At 39.8% G+C, this 22,533-nt stretch overlaps 1 protein-coding gene across 5 annotated transcripts in view; it reads right to left on the reverse strand.

Annotated features, from left to right (window-relative positions):
• Positions 1-22,533, reverse strand: part of ptprfb (protein tyrosine phosphatase receptor type Fb) — a 201,502-nt gene that overhangs the window by 103,907 nt on the left and 75,062 nt on the right. For all 5 annotated transcript variants that reach the window (XM_053227630.1, XM_053227633.1, XM_053227632.1 and 2 more), the window contains exons 3-4: positions 18,514-18,659; positions 16,767-16,908 (exon numbers count right to left, since the gene is read on the reverse strand). In XM_053227630.1, the coding sequence (XP_053083605.1) occupies positions 16,767-16,908; positions 18,514-18,659 (288 nt within the window). The remainder of the gene's footprint in view (positions 1-16,766; positions 16,909-18,513; positions 18,660-22,533) is intronic.

Genomic DNA, 22,533 nt, shown 5'->3' on the forward strand with positions numbered 1-22,533 from the left:
TTGCAGAAAAACACTCCACATATAGGAAAATAATCAACAACAGTGTGGTGCGATGAAGCAGAGTTACTGTTACCACCCTGAAGTTGATTATTTTCCCATAACAGCACGTCCTGAAGTGTTTTATTCCTCTTCCACCACAGACATTCGCCAATGATTACATTTTATTTATTAAAGAATGACACATCATGCTTGTTTAATGTTGTGGGACGTTGTTAACATCCGAAACAACTTCTCACTTCTGTTATAGCAGCTATAAAGAGCCGTTCCCTCACCAGCCTTCAACCTGACACTGGAGACTCCTTCCATAAACGTTAAATAAACGTCTCCTTACAGAAAACTTCACCGTATCGAAGACTACACATGATTTTTAACGCCTTGGTGTCGAGAGCCTGCTGTACAAACCCCAGTGCAAGTTGCTTAGCGTATAAGAGCAACTTTTATAGCCTCAAACTCTATTTGAATTGATTTGAAATGATTACCAACAAAATCTCTGACTTTAATCCAATGGTTTCACCAGAACAGGAAGAAGTAACAGTTAACAGCTGTCTTGTTTCTGAGATCGACCTGGAAGCGGACACAGCCTCGTGCCCTGAGGTTATCCTGCTGTAAATCCCTTTACAAATCACACTTATCTCCTCTGCTAAAACTAATCCAGTTTAAGCAGTGCTTTAGTTCAAATATGAGTTAAAAACACACGTGACTAATCATCATGGAGGAAACTTTATACAAAAATATCTTACTTTTCCCCCACAGGTCTCTCTCTCTCTCTCTCTCTCTCTCTCTCTCTCTCTCTCTCGTTACTCATCATAAACCTGCTCGACTCTGAAAATGCTGCCAAACCCCCTGACTCATTGTTTTTCTAAAGTTTAGGCATTGGTTAATCAGAGCACTTGCTCAGTAATGACTTTAATAAAGCTGATGCAATATTTCAAAACCATTTTGAACAAGGGACAAGCGAGAGAATTCTGACATTTAGTAACTCATAATTAGGCATTTTGTAAGGAATAAAGCACTCCGTGTTGTACAGTTGGAGAAAACTAATCAACGACGGGGTGGTGTGATGAAGCCGGTTGATGGTTTTCCTACAGCAGCGAGTCCCGAAATGTTTTATTCCTCTCCTCTCGTCATACCTTTTAACTGTTAAATGAAACACGCTGCTGTTCTCAGGTACGTTATAGCAGCTATAAACAGCCATTCCCTCATCAGTTTCTCTCTCTCTCTCTCTCTCTCTCTCTCTCACATTAAAACGTAGCTTGTTATTTCATGTTACTGAGAAAGCGCAAACTCCTCGGTCCTGAAGATGTCGGAAAACTTAAAGTTTTACCTCTGACTGTTACAAAGCGCTGACACTGGAGACTCCTTCCTTCCTTCCTTCCTTACTTACTTACTTGTTTGTTTGTTTGTTCATTTATTTATTTATTTATTTAATTTCTCACAGCAGGAAAAAACTGCATCAGAAATTTGACATTGTGGACCTCCGGTAGCGAAGAACATTCGCAAAGCTTCGAGTTGAACTTTCGGCCTCCGTCTGAAGCTTGTGGTCTTTTTGTACAGATGAGAAAAGATTTTGAAAATGGAGGCGGCTTTTTTCTTCCGTCTTTGCTAGCCTTGCTCTGAATCAGTTGCGAGTTAAGAGGATTAACAGCAAAACTAGCGACAGATAAAGCGCTAAGCCATCGATAAACGCCGTGCACCAAGATCGAGAACTTTCGTCTTCTTTTTTTTATGTATCTGTAAAATTAAGAAAAGTTACGATGAGGTAACGTTTAAAGGTTCAGGAAGTGGTCTTAGGTTTCACAAAAAAAAAACCTAAAAATCCCGCTCTGATGTAGCGTTCCTCTTCAGTGAAAACCGCAGAGTTTAATTTCACCCTGTCACACAGGTGAGGTAATAGTGACTGCAGTGAAATGACAGGGGATGAGTTCAGGCACATTTTTCCCCCCAAACTCCAAACCCTTACGGTTTGAAACGCTCCGACACGCGCAGGTCCAGACCTGCAGCCTTTCAGAGGAAGCCGTGTGATCTGACAGCTCAGCTGAAACGAGTCTGACGACTCCCCGAGCCGAGTCTCACGCCTCACCTTTTGACCCCGGTGTGTTTGTCAGGAAGCAGACGGCGCTAAGAACCTTCTATTCACTCTGCTTTTATTACCAGCGTCTATTTTTATAGGTGATGCATCTGCAGCTCGTTTGAACGTTTCAATTAACAAGCTTTCATCAAGGTTTTTTTTTTTTTAATTTGTTTGTTTGTTTCTGCTGAATGTAATTTGCAGCCGTTTTTCACACTCCGTCTTCTCAGCTTCAAAGCGGTTCAGAAATGAGAGTAAAACCGAATTTTAGCTTCCTTATGATTACGGGTATAATATCGGGTCGGAAAAGAAAAGGACTTTACGGTTTCGAATTGACTCTGAGTTTTCGTTTACGACAGACTTTCCTGTTCTTCGCTCGATCCGAAATGTCTTCCTGTTCCCTATTTCAGTGCACTATCTACATAAAGTGAGGAATAACGAGCTCTCACAACAAATCAAGTCCCTTTTATTTAACAACACTTAAACTAATTTTTTGGCCACGAGTTTGGGATTTAGCCTCCGTCTCTGATCATGTTGTGAAAAGTTCAGTCATTGGTTACGTAAACTCTCAGTGAACTGTTCAGTTTTCAGATGAGTGAAAATAAATAATACTCAATTTCAGCCATAAATGAGAAACCAATTGGAAATAAAACCACCATAACATTTTTTTACGCTACAGAGTCTGATCAAAAACACTCCCTGTTGTGCTGTGACAGGAAAATAATCAACGTTGACGTGGTGTGATGAAGCGGAGTTACTGTTACTGACTCGACGTTGATTATTTTCCCATAACAGCACCGCAGGAAGTGTTTTATTCTTCTTACACCACAGCAATTTACCTACAATTACAGTTTTTTTTAAATCAAAAAAAGACATGTCATACTTTCTGTCCAGTTATAGTTACATTTCATGTTAGTTCCTGTTTGCACTTACGTTACAGCAGCTACAGTCATTCCTTCACCAGTTTCTGTTTATTCTCTCTCTCTTTAAGACAAAAAAAAAAAAAAAAACGCAGTTTGTCATGTTTCTGAGAAACCGTAAAGCTGTTACCCTCTGACTGTTACAAAGCACTGACACTGGAGACTCCTTCCATACACGTTTCCTTACAGATCAGCGATTACACACGTTTATTATTCGTGTACAGTGAGCTGTTACTATAGAAACCATAACATATCAGAACAAGCGCATTGATGTTAATGTAAACCTGAGATCTGCAGCTGCGCTACTGTCAGAGCTGCTGTCCTAGAAAACTAAGCAACACCTTCTCTTCTGACCAATCACAATGTTTGTGCTGAGACAGCGCGTGTTGACTGACAAGTTTCATGTTTTTATGCAAATTTGATGCCTCAGTTAGAAGTGTTATTTGCATATTAAGGACATCATGCGACCCACTGGAAAAGAATGCTAAAAAAAAAAGTGTCGAATAGTGTCTAAAGTATTAAGCAAAACTCTGATCTTTTTATAGATTTTTTTAAAAAAGAAGTCACGTCCTTTTCCAAACACTTTCTTTCTGAATCAAGGTCTTGTAAAGAAAGCGAGCGCCGTGAGCCAGGGCGGTGACCTGCAGGTACCGGAGCAACAATACAGCACACAAAGACACCTAATTAAATTTCCCTTCCAAAAGGAAATTCACTGTTGTCATGTAAAGACAGTATTTTAATGAGGGCCTAGAAGAGTGATAAGCCCTCGTAGGCTTCCTACAGATGGTAATGTATTGTATTATCTGCCTGAATATGGAACCAGGCCAGTAGCAGCTCGGCTTTATCGATGCCAACAGCCATTAAAAAAAAAAAAAGAAAGAAAGAAAGAAAGGAAAAATAAAAAAGGCAGGCGTCTCTGATGGCGCTAACAGAACCTTGGCGCAATCGCTTATTTGGAAGTAAAAAGGGACATTGTTCTGTGAAAAGCAATAAATTACACCAGCCACTGCTTGCGCGCAATATAAGAAGTCTATCTGATTAACGTGTTGACAGTAAAGACGAAAAAGCAGAACGAGTTCTGGACAAAAGTAAATGCTGTTAATCTGTAAACAGACTCCTTTAGCGAGAACGTGCTGAGAAATCGCTTATATAATAAACCATAATATTCACGAGCGAGTTGCCGAGATGTTTTTCCCAGATAAAGTGCAGCATGAGGAGAGACGTCTTGTGGACAAGTTTCTGAAGAATTCAGTCCCATAATTCTGTCACTGAAAAAAACTGTAAAAAAAATTGATTTTCATTCCGACTTTATAGACTGCCTAATATATTATAGGGATTCCACTTGCTAGCTAGCTGTTTACAAAATTATAAAATACTAAAAGCCGCCGTAACAAGCTTGCAAACCGAGCGAAACCTCCTGTAAACCTTCTCCAGCTGCATTCTTCCGCTTGTTACAAAAGCTAGCTCTGCTGTAGTTGTATTTTCATCTAGCGTTGGATTGAAACTAAACAAATGTACGATGAAACTAAATCTCGAAGCTAAACAACAAGCTGCTGAGGTTCATTTATATTTAATATTCAGCACAATGAAAAAACGAATAATGCTGCAAAATAGGAATAAAATTTTAAACAATTACTGGCACAAAAATCCGGCAAATCCTGACTGGAGTAACAGAAGGAATTGTTTTTACGGTTTAGAGAGACGTTTCTCAAATTCAGGCCAAAAAGACACCTTCATTTTTATTTCTTATTGTTTTTCAGTGGCAGAAAACAAAACCCACCTTAGCCTGTTTGACGTTTAGATTTTTTTTTTTTTTAAAGATTAAAATGTTTCTGTGAGTGGAAAGTTCAGGAATCAAAACTGTCTATGGCTCTAATATAAATATTTTAACTAAGATGTATTATTAATAGTAATAAATAGTTAAAATATTGCCACTCACATTACACACTTTTATTAAAAAAAAATCAAGAATCTTTATAGGCCTGATAAATAAACAGAATAATACAGTACACATAAATAAAAAGTTTATTATTTATTAGTGTGAATGTTTGAATCTGTACTAATGGGGGCTGTAGATTTAAAACTTTCACAGTTAAAGTGGCTGTTTTAGTAAAATATTATTTCATTTAAGTCAAACTCATAAAGCAAAATCATCTCTGAGTAAAAAAAATAAATCACTGTTTCATTTTGAGGGTCTTATTCATTCTCTTACTTTTAGTAGATTTTTATTTATTATATATTATATAATTTTATTTATTCTTTTATTGGTGTTTTGTATATTTCTTAATGCAGCTTTTCTTTTTTTGAAGTGTTTTCTGGTGCATGTGTAAACATGGCTATACAAGACCTTTTGAAACATTTGAGACATTTGTTTTCCTGAGCTTCAACGTTTTTCTAGAAAGAAAAAAGAACAATGCTCAGTAGTCATCCTCATGAAGGTGCAGCAGGATGTAGCAGGTGTAGCAGGGTGTACAAGGATGTAGCAGGTGTAGCAGGGTGTACAAGGATGTAGCAGGTGTAGCAGGTGTACAAGGATGTAGCAGGTGTAGCAGGGTGTAGAAGGATGTAGCAGGTGTAGTAGGATGTATCAGGTGTAGCAGGGTATAGAAGGATGTAGCAGGTGTAGTAGGATGTATCAGGTGTAGCAGGGTGTAGAAGGATGTAGCAGGTGTAGTAGGATGTATCAGGTTTAGCAGGGTGTATCAGGTGTAGCAGGGTGTAGTAGGATGTATCAGGTTTAGCAGGGTGTAGAAGGATGTGTCAGGTGTAGTAGGATGTATCAGGTGTAGCAGGGTGTAGTAGGATGTATCAGGTTTAGCAGGGTGTAGAAGGATGTAGCAGGTGTAGTAGGATGTATCAGGTGTAGCAGGGTGTAGTAGGATGTATCAGGTTTAGCAGGGTGTAGAAGGATGTAGCAGGTGTAGTAGGATGTATCAGGTTTAGCAGGGTGTAGAAGGATGTAGAAGGACATAGCAGCATTTAACAGGATGTAACAGGATCTAACAGGTGTAGCAGGGCTCGATGTAACAGGTGTAGCAGGTGTAGCAGGATGTAGCAGGACATAATAGGTGTAGCATGTGTAGCTGGACATAGTAGGATGTAGCTGGACATAACAGATGTAGCAGGTGTAGCTGGACATAGTAGGATGTAGCAGGACATAATAGGTGTAGCAGGTGTAGCTGGTGTAGCAGGATGTAGCAGGACATAATAGGTGTAGCAGGTGTAGCTGGTGTAGCAGGATGTAGCAGGACATAACAGGTGTAGCAGGTGTAGCTGGACATAGTAGGATGTAGCTGGACATAATAGGTGTAGCAGGTGTAGCTGGTGTAGCAGGATGTAGCAGGACATAACAGGTGTAGCTGGACATAGTAGGATGTAGCTGGACGATGTCTCGCTGCACGACGGCGCTGCTTTAAACTCAAGCAGGTTCTTACACTTTATTACAGGTAGGGAAGCGCTACAGGGTTTTAAAAAATGTACTCTGTGTGTGTGTGTGTGTGTGTGTGTCTGTGTGTGTGTCTGTGTGTGTGTGTGTGTGTGTGTCTGTGTGTGCGTGTGTGTGTGGATATGGCAGTGGGATGAAAAGTAAAAAGCGAGAGAGGAAGGCTGCAACCTCCCGCCAGCTCCAATTACCGAGCCGAGTGTAGCCTAGCAGGCAGGACGACGGGCCTAATCAGAACCCCGCTGTACAAAATCGCTCTCCATCTTCACACACCGCAGCAGCACGCTCCGAATACACACGCGGAATACACACACGCGGAATACACACACGGAATACACACGCAGAACACACACGCGGAATACACACACGCAGAATACACACACGTGGAATACACACTCCGAATACACACGCAGAATACACACTCGGAATACGCTCCCAGAATACACACGCGGAATACACACACGCAGAATACACACGCGGGATACACACGCAGAATATACACTCGGAATACACACTCGGAATACGCTCCCAGAATACACACTCGGATTGCACACTCGGAATATGCTCTCGGAATATGCTCTCGGAATATGCTCTCAGAATACGCACTCAGAATACACACTCGGAATACACACTCGGAATACACACTCGGAATACACTACGCAATAATTTGTTTCGTATAACAGCCCTCCACACGCCCACACGCCTTCCCATCATCCAACTGAAAGTTTATCAAAAGTCCAAACATGAAAAACCCAGAAAATTCAACGTGTACAAGTCGCATGTATAAAATTCGTCCCAATCTGGCTTCGAATTCATTTTGTGTTTCACTCGGTAACACGCGAGTCCTCGTTCATCGCTCAAAGTTTATCGCTTCGGCCGAAACGCAGAGAAACACGACGCCGTCACGACGCCTGTAATCGACATTTTCAAAGAACATGCTCTCGTTTTAGAGCGACAAATCCAGGGGACCGAGGTACAGGAGCAGGAATCGTAAAATACCGCTGATGACAAAAAATTCAACATTTTATTTTAATTATAATAAATATATAATATATATCTGTAAAACGTGCACGGTAGGATACGTGACACAGGTACAGGAGCTTACAAGTGTTAGTTTGTTAATCGATGAAATTGAAAATTAAATTTGGTACGTACACGAATAGAGTGCAAATTTCCTGCTTGTTCATTTGAGCGCTTAAAAAAAACAAAAAAAACAAATGCATGCAGAGAAAATGAATTTCACACATAAAATCAATCACGACATTATTAAGACTCGTCAAAAGAGACCCGTGAATAAATGATCGGATTATAAATTATTACTGCCAACCGGCGACAATTTAATTGAGTAAAAGATGCGTGTGTAAATACGAGTAAAATGAGTATAAATTGCTCCGCTTGTTTGCTCGAGCTCCTTGGCCTGGTGGTCTTTTTCCACATCATCATCATCATCACGGTTCAGTAAAGAGTAAATAAAAATGTACGAGCGGAGAGCCTGACGGAGGTGGTGCGCTGTTCTTGGCTGCGTTCCAGCGACATGCTGTTTATCCGACTCGGCTGTGGAGGAAAGAGGTGTAATGCAAGCCGTGACCTTTAAAATAATACACTTTTTCTCGCTGGGCAAAATATTCAGCTTCAGTCCCCCAGCCGACAGGCACTTAATCAATACCGGCCGGCGGTGTCTGTTCTCCCTCACCTCTCGCGCGCTATCTCTCTTTCATATCCGCCCTCCAACTTCCCCGTCTCTCCGGCGTGATGTACGGCTCTGTCACAGGAACACGGCCTTTATTTACTCCGCCACGGACGATCGTACGGAACCGCGAGAGCACAAGAGTCGTTACGACCGCTGAAGGGTGCGCTTGTAAACAAAATAATATAGTTCTGCTAGCCGTAATAGACTTTAAGACAAAGTGAGATCAACTACAAATGGTATTTTAAGAATAGTATGATATTAAATAGCGTTTCTGAAACGTTTAACATGATATCTGACTTGTATGTACTAAAAAAAAAATCGATTTTATTTAATAACATTAATACTTAATTCAATCTATCTCAGGGCTTGTACAGCTGTGTTGCGCTGTTACTGGAAATTAATCAACAACTGAGCAGTGTGATGAAGCAGAGTTACTGTTACCACCTCGGAAGTTAAGTGTTTTATTCCTCTTATACCACAGCAACACGACAATGATTTTTTTAAAATTAAGACCAACACAGCATGTCATTCTGTGATTAATAAATATAGTAATTGTTGGAAAAATTGCTGTGGCGTAAGAGGAATAAAACACTTTTAGGTGTTAACAGTATCTTCTGCTTTAACACACCAGCCTGTTTTTGATTATTTTCCTATAACATCACATCCAGAAGTGTTTTATTCCTTACTTTACCCCCCGAGTGCACACTACACAATTTTCAAAACCTTAGAATCGCTTACCCGCTAACATTACACCACCTTTATCGATTGCGATCTGTTTTGTGGACGTAGCGATCTTTCGCAGACCAGGATCACACACGCTACACCATCTTTCACCTGGAGAGATCTCTGCCTAAACACTCACGATACACACATCTTGCTTTCTCATGAAAATAAATGCTGCGGTGGTCTATCGTGAGACTTCTAACAAAGCACGAAAACAAATAAAAGTATAATATAACAATAACAGAAAAATGTGGAGGAAGGATTGGTTTGGGAGATGCAGGGAGTGAGGATCGACTGTTCCGCAAAGAGAACTGGAGGTATAGTGCAAAGAAATAAGGAGTTGTTTTTATACTGTGAGCTTCGATTTTGTTTTTATTTTTGTTGTTCATGACATTTGGGTTTGACGTGACAAATAGTTCTTACAGGAGCGTTATTATTGTACGTACAATTTGCCTTCGCTCCCTACCAAACGATAAACTGGATTCAGGGATCTGCTGCGCATGACAGGAGATCTGATTTCCTCTCGGACTCTCGCTGGCTGTTTCTCATCGCTGTTCTGCCACCCAGCTGCAGAGGGGTTCGCACTAAGCAATTCACTGCTGAGAAAACCAAACATTCTTGAAACTGTCAGGGCTTAGACAATTACTCAGACTGAGAAAATCGCGTCACTGAAGCGCTCATGTTCACGTTCACGTGCGGTCGCAGCAGGGGCACGCAGCGAGGAGTCGCCGAAAATGGTGGCTAAAATCATGTAATGTGCACAAAGCTTTTCTGTCTGTGCTTTCTGGATGTGATAATTGAGGAAGGCCACACCCGTCGCGTCTCCAAACAAGCTGATTACACTGGAGTCACGGTGTAACAGGAGTGTTAATTAGACATAATGAGTGAAATCAATGCGCTGTGGGATTTTGGGGGATTGAAAAGACTTTTTATTTTCGTGCTTTTGCAAATTAGAGGAGAAAAGCTCAATCTGTTGACTTTTCAATTCTGTTGATTTATTGCTGTGAAGTTTGTTTGCTGTTAGACGATAGCGACGTCAGTTTGATTAGCCCGTGCTTTTCTGCTCTTTTTATCAAGCCGTAAATGGTAGCTGCCTCGCTGCAGAGATGGATTTGTTTGATCTGTGGGTTGTTCATTTCTCTCAGAGTGAAAGCATAAGTAAGACCTGTCACCCAAACCGGGGCGAGAGGGATTTAATTAACACAGGCTGCCATGTGTCTCGATTCTCATCACCTTTCCGCAGACACATTAAAGCAGCCTCCGTCTAGAGCGATTAAACCAAACAGCTCCGCGCAATTCCCGCACGTTTTCCTTCTGTTGTGTTGCGCATTCTGACCTTTATAAATGATTTTACAGTCTCCCAGCGCAAATTAACTCACGGCCTGCTTCTGACAGCCTTCACTCATGTGCACAGACTTCAACGTTTTAAAAGGCTGACAGCCATTTATTATCTCTAATGAAAGATAATATTTAATATGAAATTTTAAAATATTAAACTCTACAGTTAACATGTATAATTTAGTCCCTAACGCTGTATCATTTCTGAAAGGAGACGTTTATTTAACATGGATGGAAGGAGTCTCCAGAAGTCTTCTTTGCGGTTTCTCAGTAAAAAAAAATGACAAGCTGCATTTTTGTCGTTTTGAAAGAACGACTGTTTATAGCTGCTATAACGGAAGTGAGAACGTGTTTCACAGACGTTCTGCAACATTAAATGTAACTATTAACAAAAAGACTACTAATAGTCTTACAGTGCTGACTCCGGAGACTCCATCCATAAATGTTAAATAAACATCTAATTACAGAAAACTTCATCATATCAACGTTGTTTAAAATCTGTTTACATGGAGCGTCTGCTGTCCACGACCCTGTGAACGAGCTGTTACTAGAGAAACGATAACGTATAAGAACGAGCGCATTAATATAAATATAAATATAAACCTGTGATTTGCAGCGGCACTACTGTCAGAGCTGCTGTTCTAGAAAATTAATCAACTCCTTCTCTTCTCACCAATCACAATCCAGAACTCAACAGTCCTGTGGTATAACATACTCTAAAAACAAGAAGATTCAGAATCTGAGACCAGGAGTAGACTGGTGTCTTCAATCCCCATCGCTGATCTTTATCAAAGTGTAACCGTTCCTCAGTGGTTAAAGTTCTGACGTGAGAGTTGATGGAAGGGTACCGGAACCACTATCCTGTCAGACTAGGTTACTTTTTACTTGGTTGTCTTGGTCAAGTACCTGCAGGTGATTAAAATAAACATTGTGTTCATTGGTTTAGCTGTTAAGGCTCTGGACTACCAATCGGTTATGCTTTTGAATCCAAGCGTCCAGGGGCAAGGGCCTTAACCTTCAGCTGCTGAAAGCGTCTGTCAAATATGTAAACAAATCAATGTCAGATCTTGCATTGTTGCCATTTTGAAATGCCCTGGATGACTGGAAACTTGTCATACCCTATTGACTTCCAACAATTAATGCTCAAAGCCGGAAAGGATTTGCGTCTCCAATCCCCATTGTTGAAAAAATTACCACAGGGGTAATTATGTTTGATTTTCCTCCAAACCTATCCCTCTTTTTTGGTCCAACTCCAGCATTTATAATCTTTCTCCAAAGTCCTTGAAAATGAGGGTGGTTCAGACGGCGAGTACAGACTGTGATTCCACACAGCCATATTGCACGAGTCCTTGGGAGAGGCCTCTCTCGACAGACGCAGTTTGTATCTGTCAAAACGCTGATGATCTACGGCACCGGGCTCCGAGCCAGCAGATGGTGGGAGAAATTAAACTTGTGACACACACCGTTGGCTGGAGACGTGGAGGCGGTTGGAGACCACACCTGTAGAAGGGTGGTGAACTGATTTGTTTATCGCGTGAGAAAATGAATGCAGGGACGCACGATAGCTTCCAGCGGAAAGGACTCTCCAGCTCATTTGTTCAATAAGCATGTTGTGTATTGTCATTTAAAGGGAAGTGACGGGAATATATACAAAAGCCTTGTTAGGAGTGGAATGAAAGTGTAATGTCTGTTCATTATTCTCAGGCTTAATGTGTGATTCGAGCACCATTTACAAAGCGGAGCTGTTGTACTTACCCGCTGCTTCCTGAAATATTTATGACTCGTATTATGTTGCGGTCGCTCGTTGCCTCCGAGTCAACCAAAAGGCTATAATGTATGGAGAATACATATCACACTCTTGTAATCCCGTGCTCCGTAATTTGTTTTACTGACACTCAGCACAGGCTGAAATCTTCGAAAATTACAGTCTCTGCGTAATGTGTATCAATTACGCCACTGGCTTGTGTGTCACATTGACAGACAGAGGATTCAGATGTTAGTCACAGCTTCATGAGTACGAAACTCCATAACGGAATAACGAACCGGAATGGGGAGTAATGGCAGGAAATTTCCACAGATCGATCGCTCATGCAAACTCCCTCAGGGAACTCTGGGAAGCCCGTGAAGAAAAGCGAGCCTGTTTTTGTCTGCCCAGGTGATGAGACAGGCTCACTCATCCATCACAGGAGGGGAGATTGTAGCCGTGTGACAACGTCAGGACTAGAAATGCCGATATTGAGTTTTCATATCAAGTAACATCGAGGCTGCGGGGAAAAATAATGAAGCAAGAACTAAATTCAGTCATCAGATATCACTGAGGCACTGAGGCGGTCACGGTCAACTTTTTCCTCGTTAGATATTAAGTCTCGGATAAACCTTTAGAAGGCACAATTCATTTTAGTTTTTACTGTAAGTAAGATTTTTGTCTTGTGGCCTGCCGTGCGATCTGTCAGGGATGACAATATCTCTAAAAACGGTTCAGTTCGCCAGAAATTTTGCTTTGAGTCGACAATCCTATACTATCATTTACCATCTCTTATATGGCTAATATGTTGAAACATACAGGTTGATATCAAAATCATTAAAATATGAAAAATACGATCAACTGTGAAATTGGTGAGCTTAGCTAAACTTAATTCAGGTTGGTTTCTTAGATATTGTTGATGTGTGCTTGATGTATTTTTACAATAACAGTACATCCTGAATTATTTTATTCCTCTTACACCACAGCGATTTACCAACGATCAAAACTTCGTTTCATTCATCAACCTCACATTGTCTGTTTTACCGGTTTTTAGTTACTTCCTGTTTCTCCGCTTACGTTACAGCAGCTATAAACAGTTGTTCCCTCACTCGCCTCTCTTTTTCTCTCTCTTACAAAGCGCTGACATCGGAGACTCCTTCCATAAATGTTTAAATAACGGTAATCAACGATTAAACACTTTTTAAAATCTGTTTATGTGGAGCGTGTACTGTACAAGTCCTTGTGAAAGAGCTGTTATTGTAGAACGTATTAAAACAAGCGCTGTTATAGAACAGTAATCATCACCTTCTGACCAATCAGAATCCAGAATTCAGCGGCGCTGTGGTTATGTTATTAACTCTGGTGTATTAAATCACCAAAATATTCTGGTCTCTGTTTCAAAAGACAGGCAAAATTATTTATGTTAAATCCTGAACTGTACACGGATTTAACACTTACAAAAGAAGTAATGGAAGAAATATAGGTTTCATGCTGTCTATTCAGTTACTGTAAATATGACAACACTGTAAAGTGCAACAAAAACCTTTAACACCTGACTGAAATCAATAATCTCAAGACTGAGCAAAATAATCAGGATTACCATTTTAGCCATTTATTATCAAGCAACAGGTGGTGTCCATGCAAGTCAGAGTCGATACAGGAGAAAACGAATCTCTTCCGATGAAACACGTTCGGAAGCTGAAGGTTTGGAGGTTGGAGGAAGAAGATGAGAAGGAACGCTGGATGTAACATCAGAGAAATTCTCTCAGCATGAGAACTGCTCCGTTTTTCGATTATTTTTGCGCATCTGTGCTGCTTGTGAGTTTCACCAGGAGCAATCGCCGTTGTGGAGCTTCGGCGTGATCAAAGAGCTGCTTTGTGCGGTGCTGTGCTGCAGCGACAGGCATAAAATTAGATCATCTCTGGTCAGAACACCTCTTCTTTTAGCTTCTGTCAACGAATGTCACAGGTAGAGTCAAATTTTACCCCTAATCACCATCCTTTCGACTCAAAGCTCAATGTGTCGCTGGTCTAATAGCTCGGAGATGCATGCAGAGGTCCTGCAGTGAGCGGAGGGTGATCATTACACAAGCGAGGCAACGTTTTTGTTTTGGTTTTTTTTTTTCACACTCGCCTACGCAGAATGTCACGGTTCAAGAGCAGAGGCCTGTCTCTGACGCCATCAGAAACTGAATTAAGCGTAATGTTTCCCCCGGAACCTGCTGAGAGCTTTAACCGGCGTCGAGGTGATGACGCTGACGCTGATTCGACAGCAGTACGGGTCTGAGATCCTTTCAGAAAGACAGACGCAGTGACTCACGGTCAAGGAGTCGACTTGCTGAGAGAGACGGCCGCTCCAGTTCCTGCATTTCTTTTCCCTGACACTTGGGTTGTCAAGTGCGCTGCTGGATCCAGGCATCAGCATAATAAACCTCAATGCTGCCTTATAGCTTACAGGAATATATGGTGTAAAAAAAAATAAATAAATAAATCACACGCCTTTGCTTCTAAATGATGAAACCGGTAAGAAATTCAAATTAGGATTAGATAATAGATATTTATATTTTGTATGTATTTTTTTTTCACATATTCACATTTTTTGTTTGTATTCTTTTCCATTTCTGTTTTTTTTTTTTTTTGGATAATAGTGCAAACTTTTGAGCTTGCTAGACAATTTTGTAAAACAGATTTTAATAAGATTATTATCCTTAAATGACCTTGCCATTGTTCTGTGATTTAATCCAAGGCCCTAAGAAGAGGCGGGAGGACAAACTTTAGCACTCAATATAACAGTCTGGTATAAGAGTCATAGACCGAAACTCGGAAATGTTAATCTGAGGCTAAATGTAAAGAATAAATAAATAACATAAAAAAGTTGAACTCTTACCATCCTAAAAATGTACCAGTGCTAACACCAACTACTTTTTTTTTTTAAATAATAATGAAACTCTTTTATTTTGCTACATATTTTCATTTGTTATTACGGACATATTTTCTGGACTCATCTTCGCCGTCTAAATGAAAACGCTTGCGCAGTAATTGGCCCCTGAGCGATTTAAACACGAGATCTCTGACCTCCGCTAATACACGGCTTCCTCAAAGTATAACAGGTTCAGAGGTGCAGATTTCCGCTGAGAAATTATCAACAAAACAAACCAGTGGCGGTGAAAAAAGGAAGCGTTGTGCTGCTGCTCTCGCTCGCCATGTGGTCCGTGTGAAGCTTTAAGCGTCCTAAGAGCTCGCACGGCGGGACGAAAAGGACGAGTCATTACAGAACGCGATCATCAATCAACTTCTCCTTTGTGCCGGTGCGAGCGTGAAATATCGCCGAGGTCCAAAACAATGTGCTGTAAATAGACTTCACCGTCCGTGTCGCCGTGTCCTGAGGGGGTTTTCTCGCTCAGCTCGATCGCTAAAGTCCAACATTTCTCCTCTCCCTCATCGCAAAACGATCCGGAATCTAATTAACGCGTTACGCATTCGCACATTTACGCGAATCGTGCTGGGAGACGAGAATAAGATTAGCACAGGATTACTCTCGAGGCGTCTGAGCACACGCTCACTGGGTCAATCCTTCATGTAGATTAGAAATTTCGATTATTATCTAAACATTACAAATATATATCCACTCACTGGCCACTTTAATAGGAACACCTGACTGGTCAGAAGTTTTTTCTCTTACATACAAAGCTTGTAAACAGCTTGTTGATAAGAGCAGAACGGAAAGACTGGTTCAAGCTGACAGGAAGGCTATGCTAACTTAAATAATCACTCTTTACAGCCGTGGTGAGCAGAAAAGCATTTCAGAAAGACAGGAAACTGAGGCTACACTGGACACTGAAACAGCACAGTCTTTTTCCAGAACTGCTGCTGGATGTTTTTTTGTTTTTTGGCACCACTTTTTAAAATATTTAATGTTTAATGTTTTTTAATGTTTTTTTAATTACTTGTCTTGTTATGTTGGTGTCTTACACCATGGGTCTGAGGGAAACGAAATTTCAATCCCCTGTGTGTCCTGTACATAATGCAGAATTGACAATAAAGTTTGACTTTGACTTTGACACTTTTGTTTTCTGTAAACACTAGAGACTGTTGCGTGTGTAAACTCGAGGAGATTAGCATTTTCTGAAATACTGAGATCACTGAGATTTTCCCTCACAAGCTGATGTCTGATGTGAACATTAACACGATTTCTACGCATTACGCTGCTGCAACTGCTGATACATGAGTGTATTTCTGACCAATCAGAATCCAGAATTCAACAGCACTGACGAATAAATAACGAACAACCTGAGTATTAGATCAGAATCAGAAATTTTTCCTCCCCAAAAAAAACATCTTGGTTCCTTAACATGATTTACATAACCACACCCCTGACCACACCCACTGGTATGTGGAGGAAGTTCAAAAAGAAATCAAAAAAGAAACGAAAAGAAGAATTTAACGAGCTTCTTCTTTAAAAAATCTTAATTACAGTGCTGAGTTTTGAACACCGAATACTTTCATGTCTTGCTACTAAGAAATCTTCACTATAGGAAGGTTATGGTTCTACTCTGCGTGTCGTAAGTTAGATTTTTTTCTCCTTTTTTAGTTTTTTTCTGTTATTCAGATTTTTACTCACTTTTTTTCTTCATCTAAAAGTTTATCACGAGTTTAACGACGCTTCACGCAATCACTCTAAATGCACGAGATGACAGCGAAAGAAAAATCCTGAAATCAGAAAATAACAAACAAAATGGAGGAATGGAAATAAACCAGAAATAAAATAACGGAAATCAATTCTATCCGTAATTTTCCACGCTGACTTTTACGTTTACTAGGAAGAGTGAAACGCGTCCTACCTTCCAGCACGGTGAGCTTGGCGCTGGTGTTGATTTCTCCGGCGCTGTTGGTGGCCGTACACTCGTAAATGGCCTCGTCTCGGTGCGTGCGCAGGGGCTGGATACGCAGGACGGAGCCCGAGCCATCATCAAACTCGATCACCTGAGAGACAGAGAGACGGAGGGAAGCAAACACCGTGACCTGAGTCATCGTTTAAACACCACAGATGTGCACGAGTACCAATAATGAAATAAAACACGAAGGTAAACACAGTCTACGCACGCACATACGACGGCTTTGCTATTAGCTTTAGACTTATGGCTGTATTGTTTGTTTGTTTGTTTTGTTTTTTTTACGTGTGAAAGATTCGTCATCGCCTTTATAAATGTTTTTGGCAGTGAAGAAAAGCACCGATGCCAGTCACAGCTTTACCTCTGACTGTTTCAAAGCGCCGACACTGGAGACTCCTTCTGTAAATGTTAATTAAATAAACGTCTCCTCGCAGAAAACGGCACTGTATTTTTTAATCTGTTTATTATCAGTAGAGCGTCTGCTGTTGCTATAGAAACGATGACGTATTGGAACGTAATATAAACCTGTAGCTGCACGACTGTCAGAGCTGCTGCTGTTATTATTACGAAATTAATCAACACCTTCTGACCAATCACAATCCAGTGCTGGGGTTGGTATATGTGTAAACTCTCGTGACATATACGTGTGTGTGTGTGTGTGTGTGTGTGTGTGTGTGTGTGTGTGTGAGAGAGAGAGAGACAGAGAGAGAGAGAGAGAGACAGAGAGAGATCATGAGGTAGAAGGGGGTTATCCTGTAGATTTCTCTTTTGGAAGATTACTTGTCATTCTTTTCCCCACTCTAGGCTTCATTCTCCCACACGCTGGGTCATAACAGGCCTCCCTGCTGACCCCCACACACACACACACACACACACACACACACACACACACACACACACTTCAGCAGATAAGAAAGTGTGAACAAGAGGAAGAAGAAGAAGAACAAGAGATTTGTAAACAGGAAAGAAGTCAGAGTGAGGAAAGATAATCCGCTAGGAAGGTTATGGATTCTATTTTGCGTGTCGTAAATTTGATTTTTTTTCTCCGTTTTTTTTTTTTTTCCCTGTTATTCAGATTTTTACTCTTTTCTTCATCTCAAAGTTTAACGCGAGTTTGACGACGCTTCACGCAATCACTCTAAATGCCCGAGATGACAGCGAAAGAAAAATCCTGAAATCAGAAACTAACAAACAAAATGGAGGAATGGAAATAAACACTGCTGTAAGATTTTCTCGTCTATAGCTCCAGCCACTTATAAACAACTTATTTCATTAAAGTTGTTTTATTTAGCGAACTTTTTAGTCTCTTCCAGCTATCATTATGCTACCATTATACGCTTGTTGCTATGGTTACGACACAACAAACGTCACATTGATATTTTCCTTTCCTTTAACTCTAACATCTACGGATTGTAGCGCAAAAATATAAAGCATAAATCCATGTTGTTACTTTTTTAAAACTTATAGTTATATAATACAAATAGCCAATAGCTGAACAGAGTCCTGCCAGCCAATCAGAAACGAGTATTTTCCCCAGCAGAGCTACTGCTACCACCAATGAAGTTGAATATTTACCTACAAATGCACATGCTGAAGTGTTTTATTCCTCTTATACTACAGCAACTTGCCAACAGTTACAATTAATATACAGTATATGATACTTTTGATCCGTTTACGGTTACGTTGCGACTCTCACCTCGAAGCGCTGAGAGCTGACTTTCTTCCCCTTTTTCATCCACGTGATACGAGGTTTGGGTTCGCCGATCGCCTGGCACACGAAAGACGCCACGCCACCCGAAATCCCCGTCTGGTCCTCCGGCGACTTGATGAAACTCGGCAAACCTGGAAAAGGAAAAGAGAGAGAGAGAGAGAAACAGTGAGGGAGATATAAAGTGAGAGAGAGAGAGAGAGAGAGAGAGAGAGAGAGAGAGAGAGAGAGAAACAGAAAGAAAAACAGAGAGAGAAAGACAGAGATACACAGACAAATATAGAGAGATAGAGAGAGAAAGAAAGAGAGAGAAAGAGAGAGAAAAAGAGAGAGAGAGAGAAACAGAGAAACACAGACAGAGATAGAGAAAAAGAGAGAAAGTCAGACAGATAGATAGAGAGACAGATAGAGAGAGAGAGAAAAAGAGAGAATGTCAGACAGATAGATAGAGAGACAGATAGATAGAGAGAGAGAAAAAGAAAAAGTCAGACAGAGATAGAGACAGATAGATAGAGAGACAGATAGAGAGAGAGAGAAAAAGAGAGAACGTCAGAGAGATAGATAGAGAGACAGATAGAGAGAGAAAAAGAGAGAAAGTCAGACAGAGATAGAGAGATAGATAGATGGAGAAAGAGAGAGATACAGAGAGACACAATACACAACTGGAACATCAGTTACTTTGGAGATGCGTTGAACGTTAAAGGTTAAACGTACGTTCACGCGCTCCTGTCGTTTGTAGTTTGCCATTTGTGGGCGTGGCCTGTCTAGCATTTTTTTAATAGTTTCTATATGAAACAACAATAGTTATATAACTTCTAAAGCTAACTAGAAACACAAATTAAATATCGCGCTAATCAGTTGTGTGATTTACGTGTTAGCTAGCTTGGTTCTCAGGTTAGATTACAAAAACTAGCTAATTTTACTAGCTACTTCCTTCAAACGTTGATTTTTTAAAAATTCCTAACGTCTCTAAACACATTTAATGAGACGCTGTATACGCCAGGATAAGACGAAACTACAGTTATAAGATTTTCTTCCATTTCTGCGGAATTAATTCGAGGTAAGAACGAAATCTGTGAGCGGGGAACTGAAGAAACGTCGGACCACGTGCTCCGTAAGGAAATCGCTTGGAATTGTTGCTTCTTTTACAGCATCGTAACTAATTTGCATAGAATTGAGAAAAATGCGTATGTAGAAAATTAGAAAATGAACGAACGTCTCTGGAGTTGTTTCGTCTGTCACTCGTTAGACGAGACTTTATTTTTATCTGAGAATTCTACGCAAGCTACGAGTTCTTTATTACACATCTATAAACACTTTATTAAATAAATCATCTCAATGTTTAGTGTTTAGTGTTTACAGTCTAAAGAGTTCATCTTGAGGAAGACTAACCGTGTGTGTGTGTGTGTGTGTGTGTAGTGGCTAAACAGGTTTTCTTTTCCACATGTTTTGGTCCAGACCGAGCTACAACACGTCTGTTTGCACACACACACACACACACACACACACACACACACACACACACCAAACAAGTTTCACAATGCCGCCTGTCCGGGTGAGGCAAGACACACACGTAGGTTTTACTATCTTTATTATGCACTTTCACTGACGCAATTATTACTGCAGCTATAGAATGCTACGCCGAAGCCTCACACACACACACACACACACACACACACACACTCACACACACACACACTCACACACACGCACACACACACTCACACACACCCTTGTGAGGACCTTCCATTGATATAATTATTAACACAGATCATTAACACTAAGCTACACTTCAATCTAACCGTAACCTTAACCTCAGTAAGTAAAAGGAAAACTTTTGGGCTGTTTTAGTTTCATCAATAATCAATAATCAATAATCAAAGCTGCAGTTTTTGTAAATAACTGACATTTTCCTTGTGGGGACCAGACAAATATCTCAGAGCTGCTGTCAGGCATTCCTAGCCCTGTGGGGACATTTGCTTCTCAGTAAGTTATCAAGTTAACTTATCGAGTTAAAAACATAATCACTCGCACATAATTGTCATAATTGATGTAATTATGACTGAAGATAAATAACGTTTCACCTAAAAATAATTTTAGTAATTAAAATAATTTTCTCACACACACACACACACACACACACATTTAGTGAAAGTGGTTAATTAACATCATCTAAACCTGAATAACTTGCTAGCATTCTTTTAGAAATAAATAAAAAAAAAAAACTTATTTCACTTTACTTTAACTATTTATTCTCATCAACTTCATTTATTATTTTTTTTAATTAAACCAAAAGAAAAGTTAATAAAATTTAATCAGTATTAAATATAATGATGTTAGAGCTGGTAATGATAATGATAACAGGCAAATTACAATAAATTCTAAATAAATAATTTAAAAAATTATTCTCTGGGTTTTTATTTGTTTCTTTTTTTTATTATTTTATTTATTATTTAATCTATTTATTTACAGTATTTACACAGCATGTAGCTACTGCTTTTATATTTTAAAAATTTTTATTAACTTTATTTTTATTACGATCTGTGTTTAGGATGCAAATAAACTTTATGCAAATAAACTTTACTTGTGGAACAATTTTCATACATGTGGTGTATGATCAAGTATTAAAAATTAAAATGATATATATAAAAAAAGATTTTAAAAAATCATGTAAAAGAACGCACAAGATAAAATAAAATATAAAAAAGATGAAGTAGAAATATGAAGTACAAAAGTAAGCATAAGATGAGGAAAATTACACAAAGGAAACACATATAAAAATAGAGTAAAATAAATGAAATAAAATGATAAAAATTAAAAAAAAAATTAAATACAAATAAAACAAAACTAGAAACACCAAAACAGACACACTGTGAGAAAATAAAGGAGGAAAAAAGTCAATAATAATAATAATAATAATAATAATAATAATAATATGAGAATTGTAAAGAGGAAGCTGTCCTCCTATAAAAATTTCCCCTTTTTAGTTCCTTTTTTAAATGAATTTCTCATTAAATTAAATATACAAAGCATCGTTCCTCAAATTCTGACATCTTTAAAATGTCAGAAGCTACTGTATATTTACATAAAGGGTACAGTACAGATCACGTGTGTACAGTTCACGTGTACAGATCCCGTGTGTACAGATCAGGTGTGTACAGATCAGGTGTGTACAGATCACGTGTGTACAGATCAGGTGTGTACAGATCAGGTGTGTACAGATCCCGTGTGTACAGATCAGGTGTGTACAGTTCACGTGTGTACAGATCACTTGTGTACAGTTCACGTGTGTACAGATCACGTGTGTACAGATCAGGTGTGTACAGATCAGGTGTGTACAGATCCCGTGTGTACAGATCACGTGTGTACAGATCACGTGTGTACAGATCACTTGTGTACAGTTCACGTGTGTACAGATCACGTGTGTACAGTTCACGTGTGTACAGATCAGGTGTGTACAGATCAGGTGTGTACAGTTCATGTGTGTACAGATCACGTGTGTACAGATCAGGTGTGTACAGATCACGTGTGTACAGATCACGTGTGTACAGATCAGGTGTGTACAGTTCACGTGTGTACAGATCACGTGTGTACAGATCACGTGTGTACAGATCAGGTGTGTACAGTTCACGTGTGTATGGTTCACGTTTGTACAGTTCACTTGTGTACAGATCAGGTGTGTACAGATCACGTTTGTACAGATCACGTGTGTACAGATCACGTGTGTACAGATCACTTGTACAGATCATCTTTCTTCACTTTTTTTCACTTATGTTTATTATTCAAATCAAGATTTTCAATGACTTTTTAATCACACGTTTTTTGTTTTTCTGGTCTTCAAACATGTCACTGAAAACGTCGTTCGCAGGCCGAGTTATTTATTCACTCGTCATTTTTTTTTTTCAGTCAGCAGTGATGGATGTGCTGTTTATACTCCAGATTCCTGCTGTTATACGCCCCATTTTCCAGCCACCGGAATTATATTTTAGGCATCAGAAAGTATTTGAT

The sequence above is a fragment of the Pangasianodon hypophthalmus genome, chromosome 21, assembly GCF_027358585.1.
Source record: "Pangasianodon hypophthalmus isolate fPanHyp1 chromosome 21, fPanHyp1.pri, whole genome shotgun sequence".
Lineage (NCBI taxonomy): Eukaryota > Metazoa > Chordata > Actinopteri > Siluriformes > Pangasiidae > Pangasianodon > Pangasianodon hypophthalmus.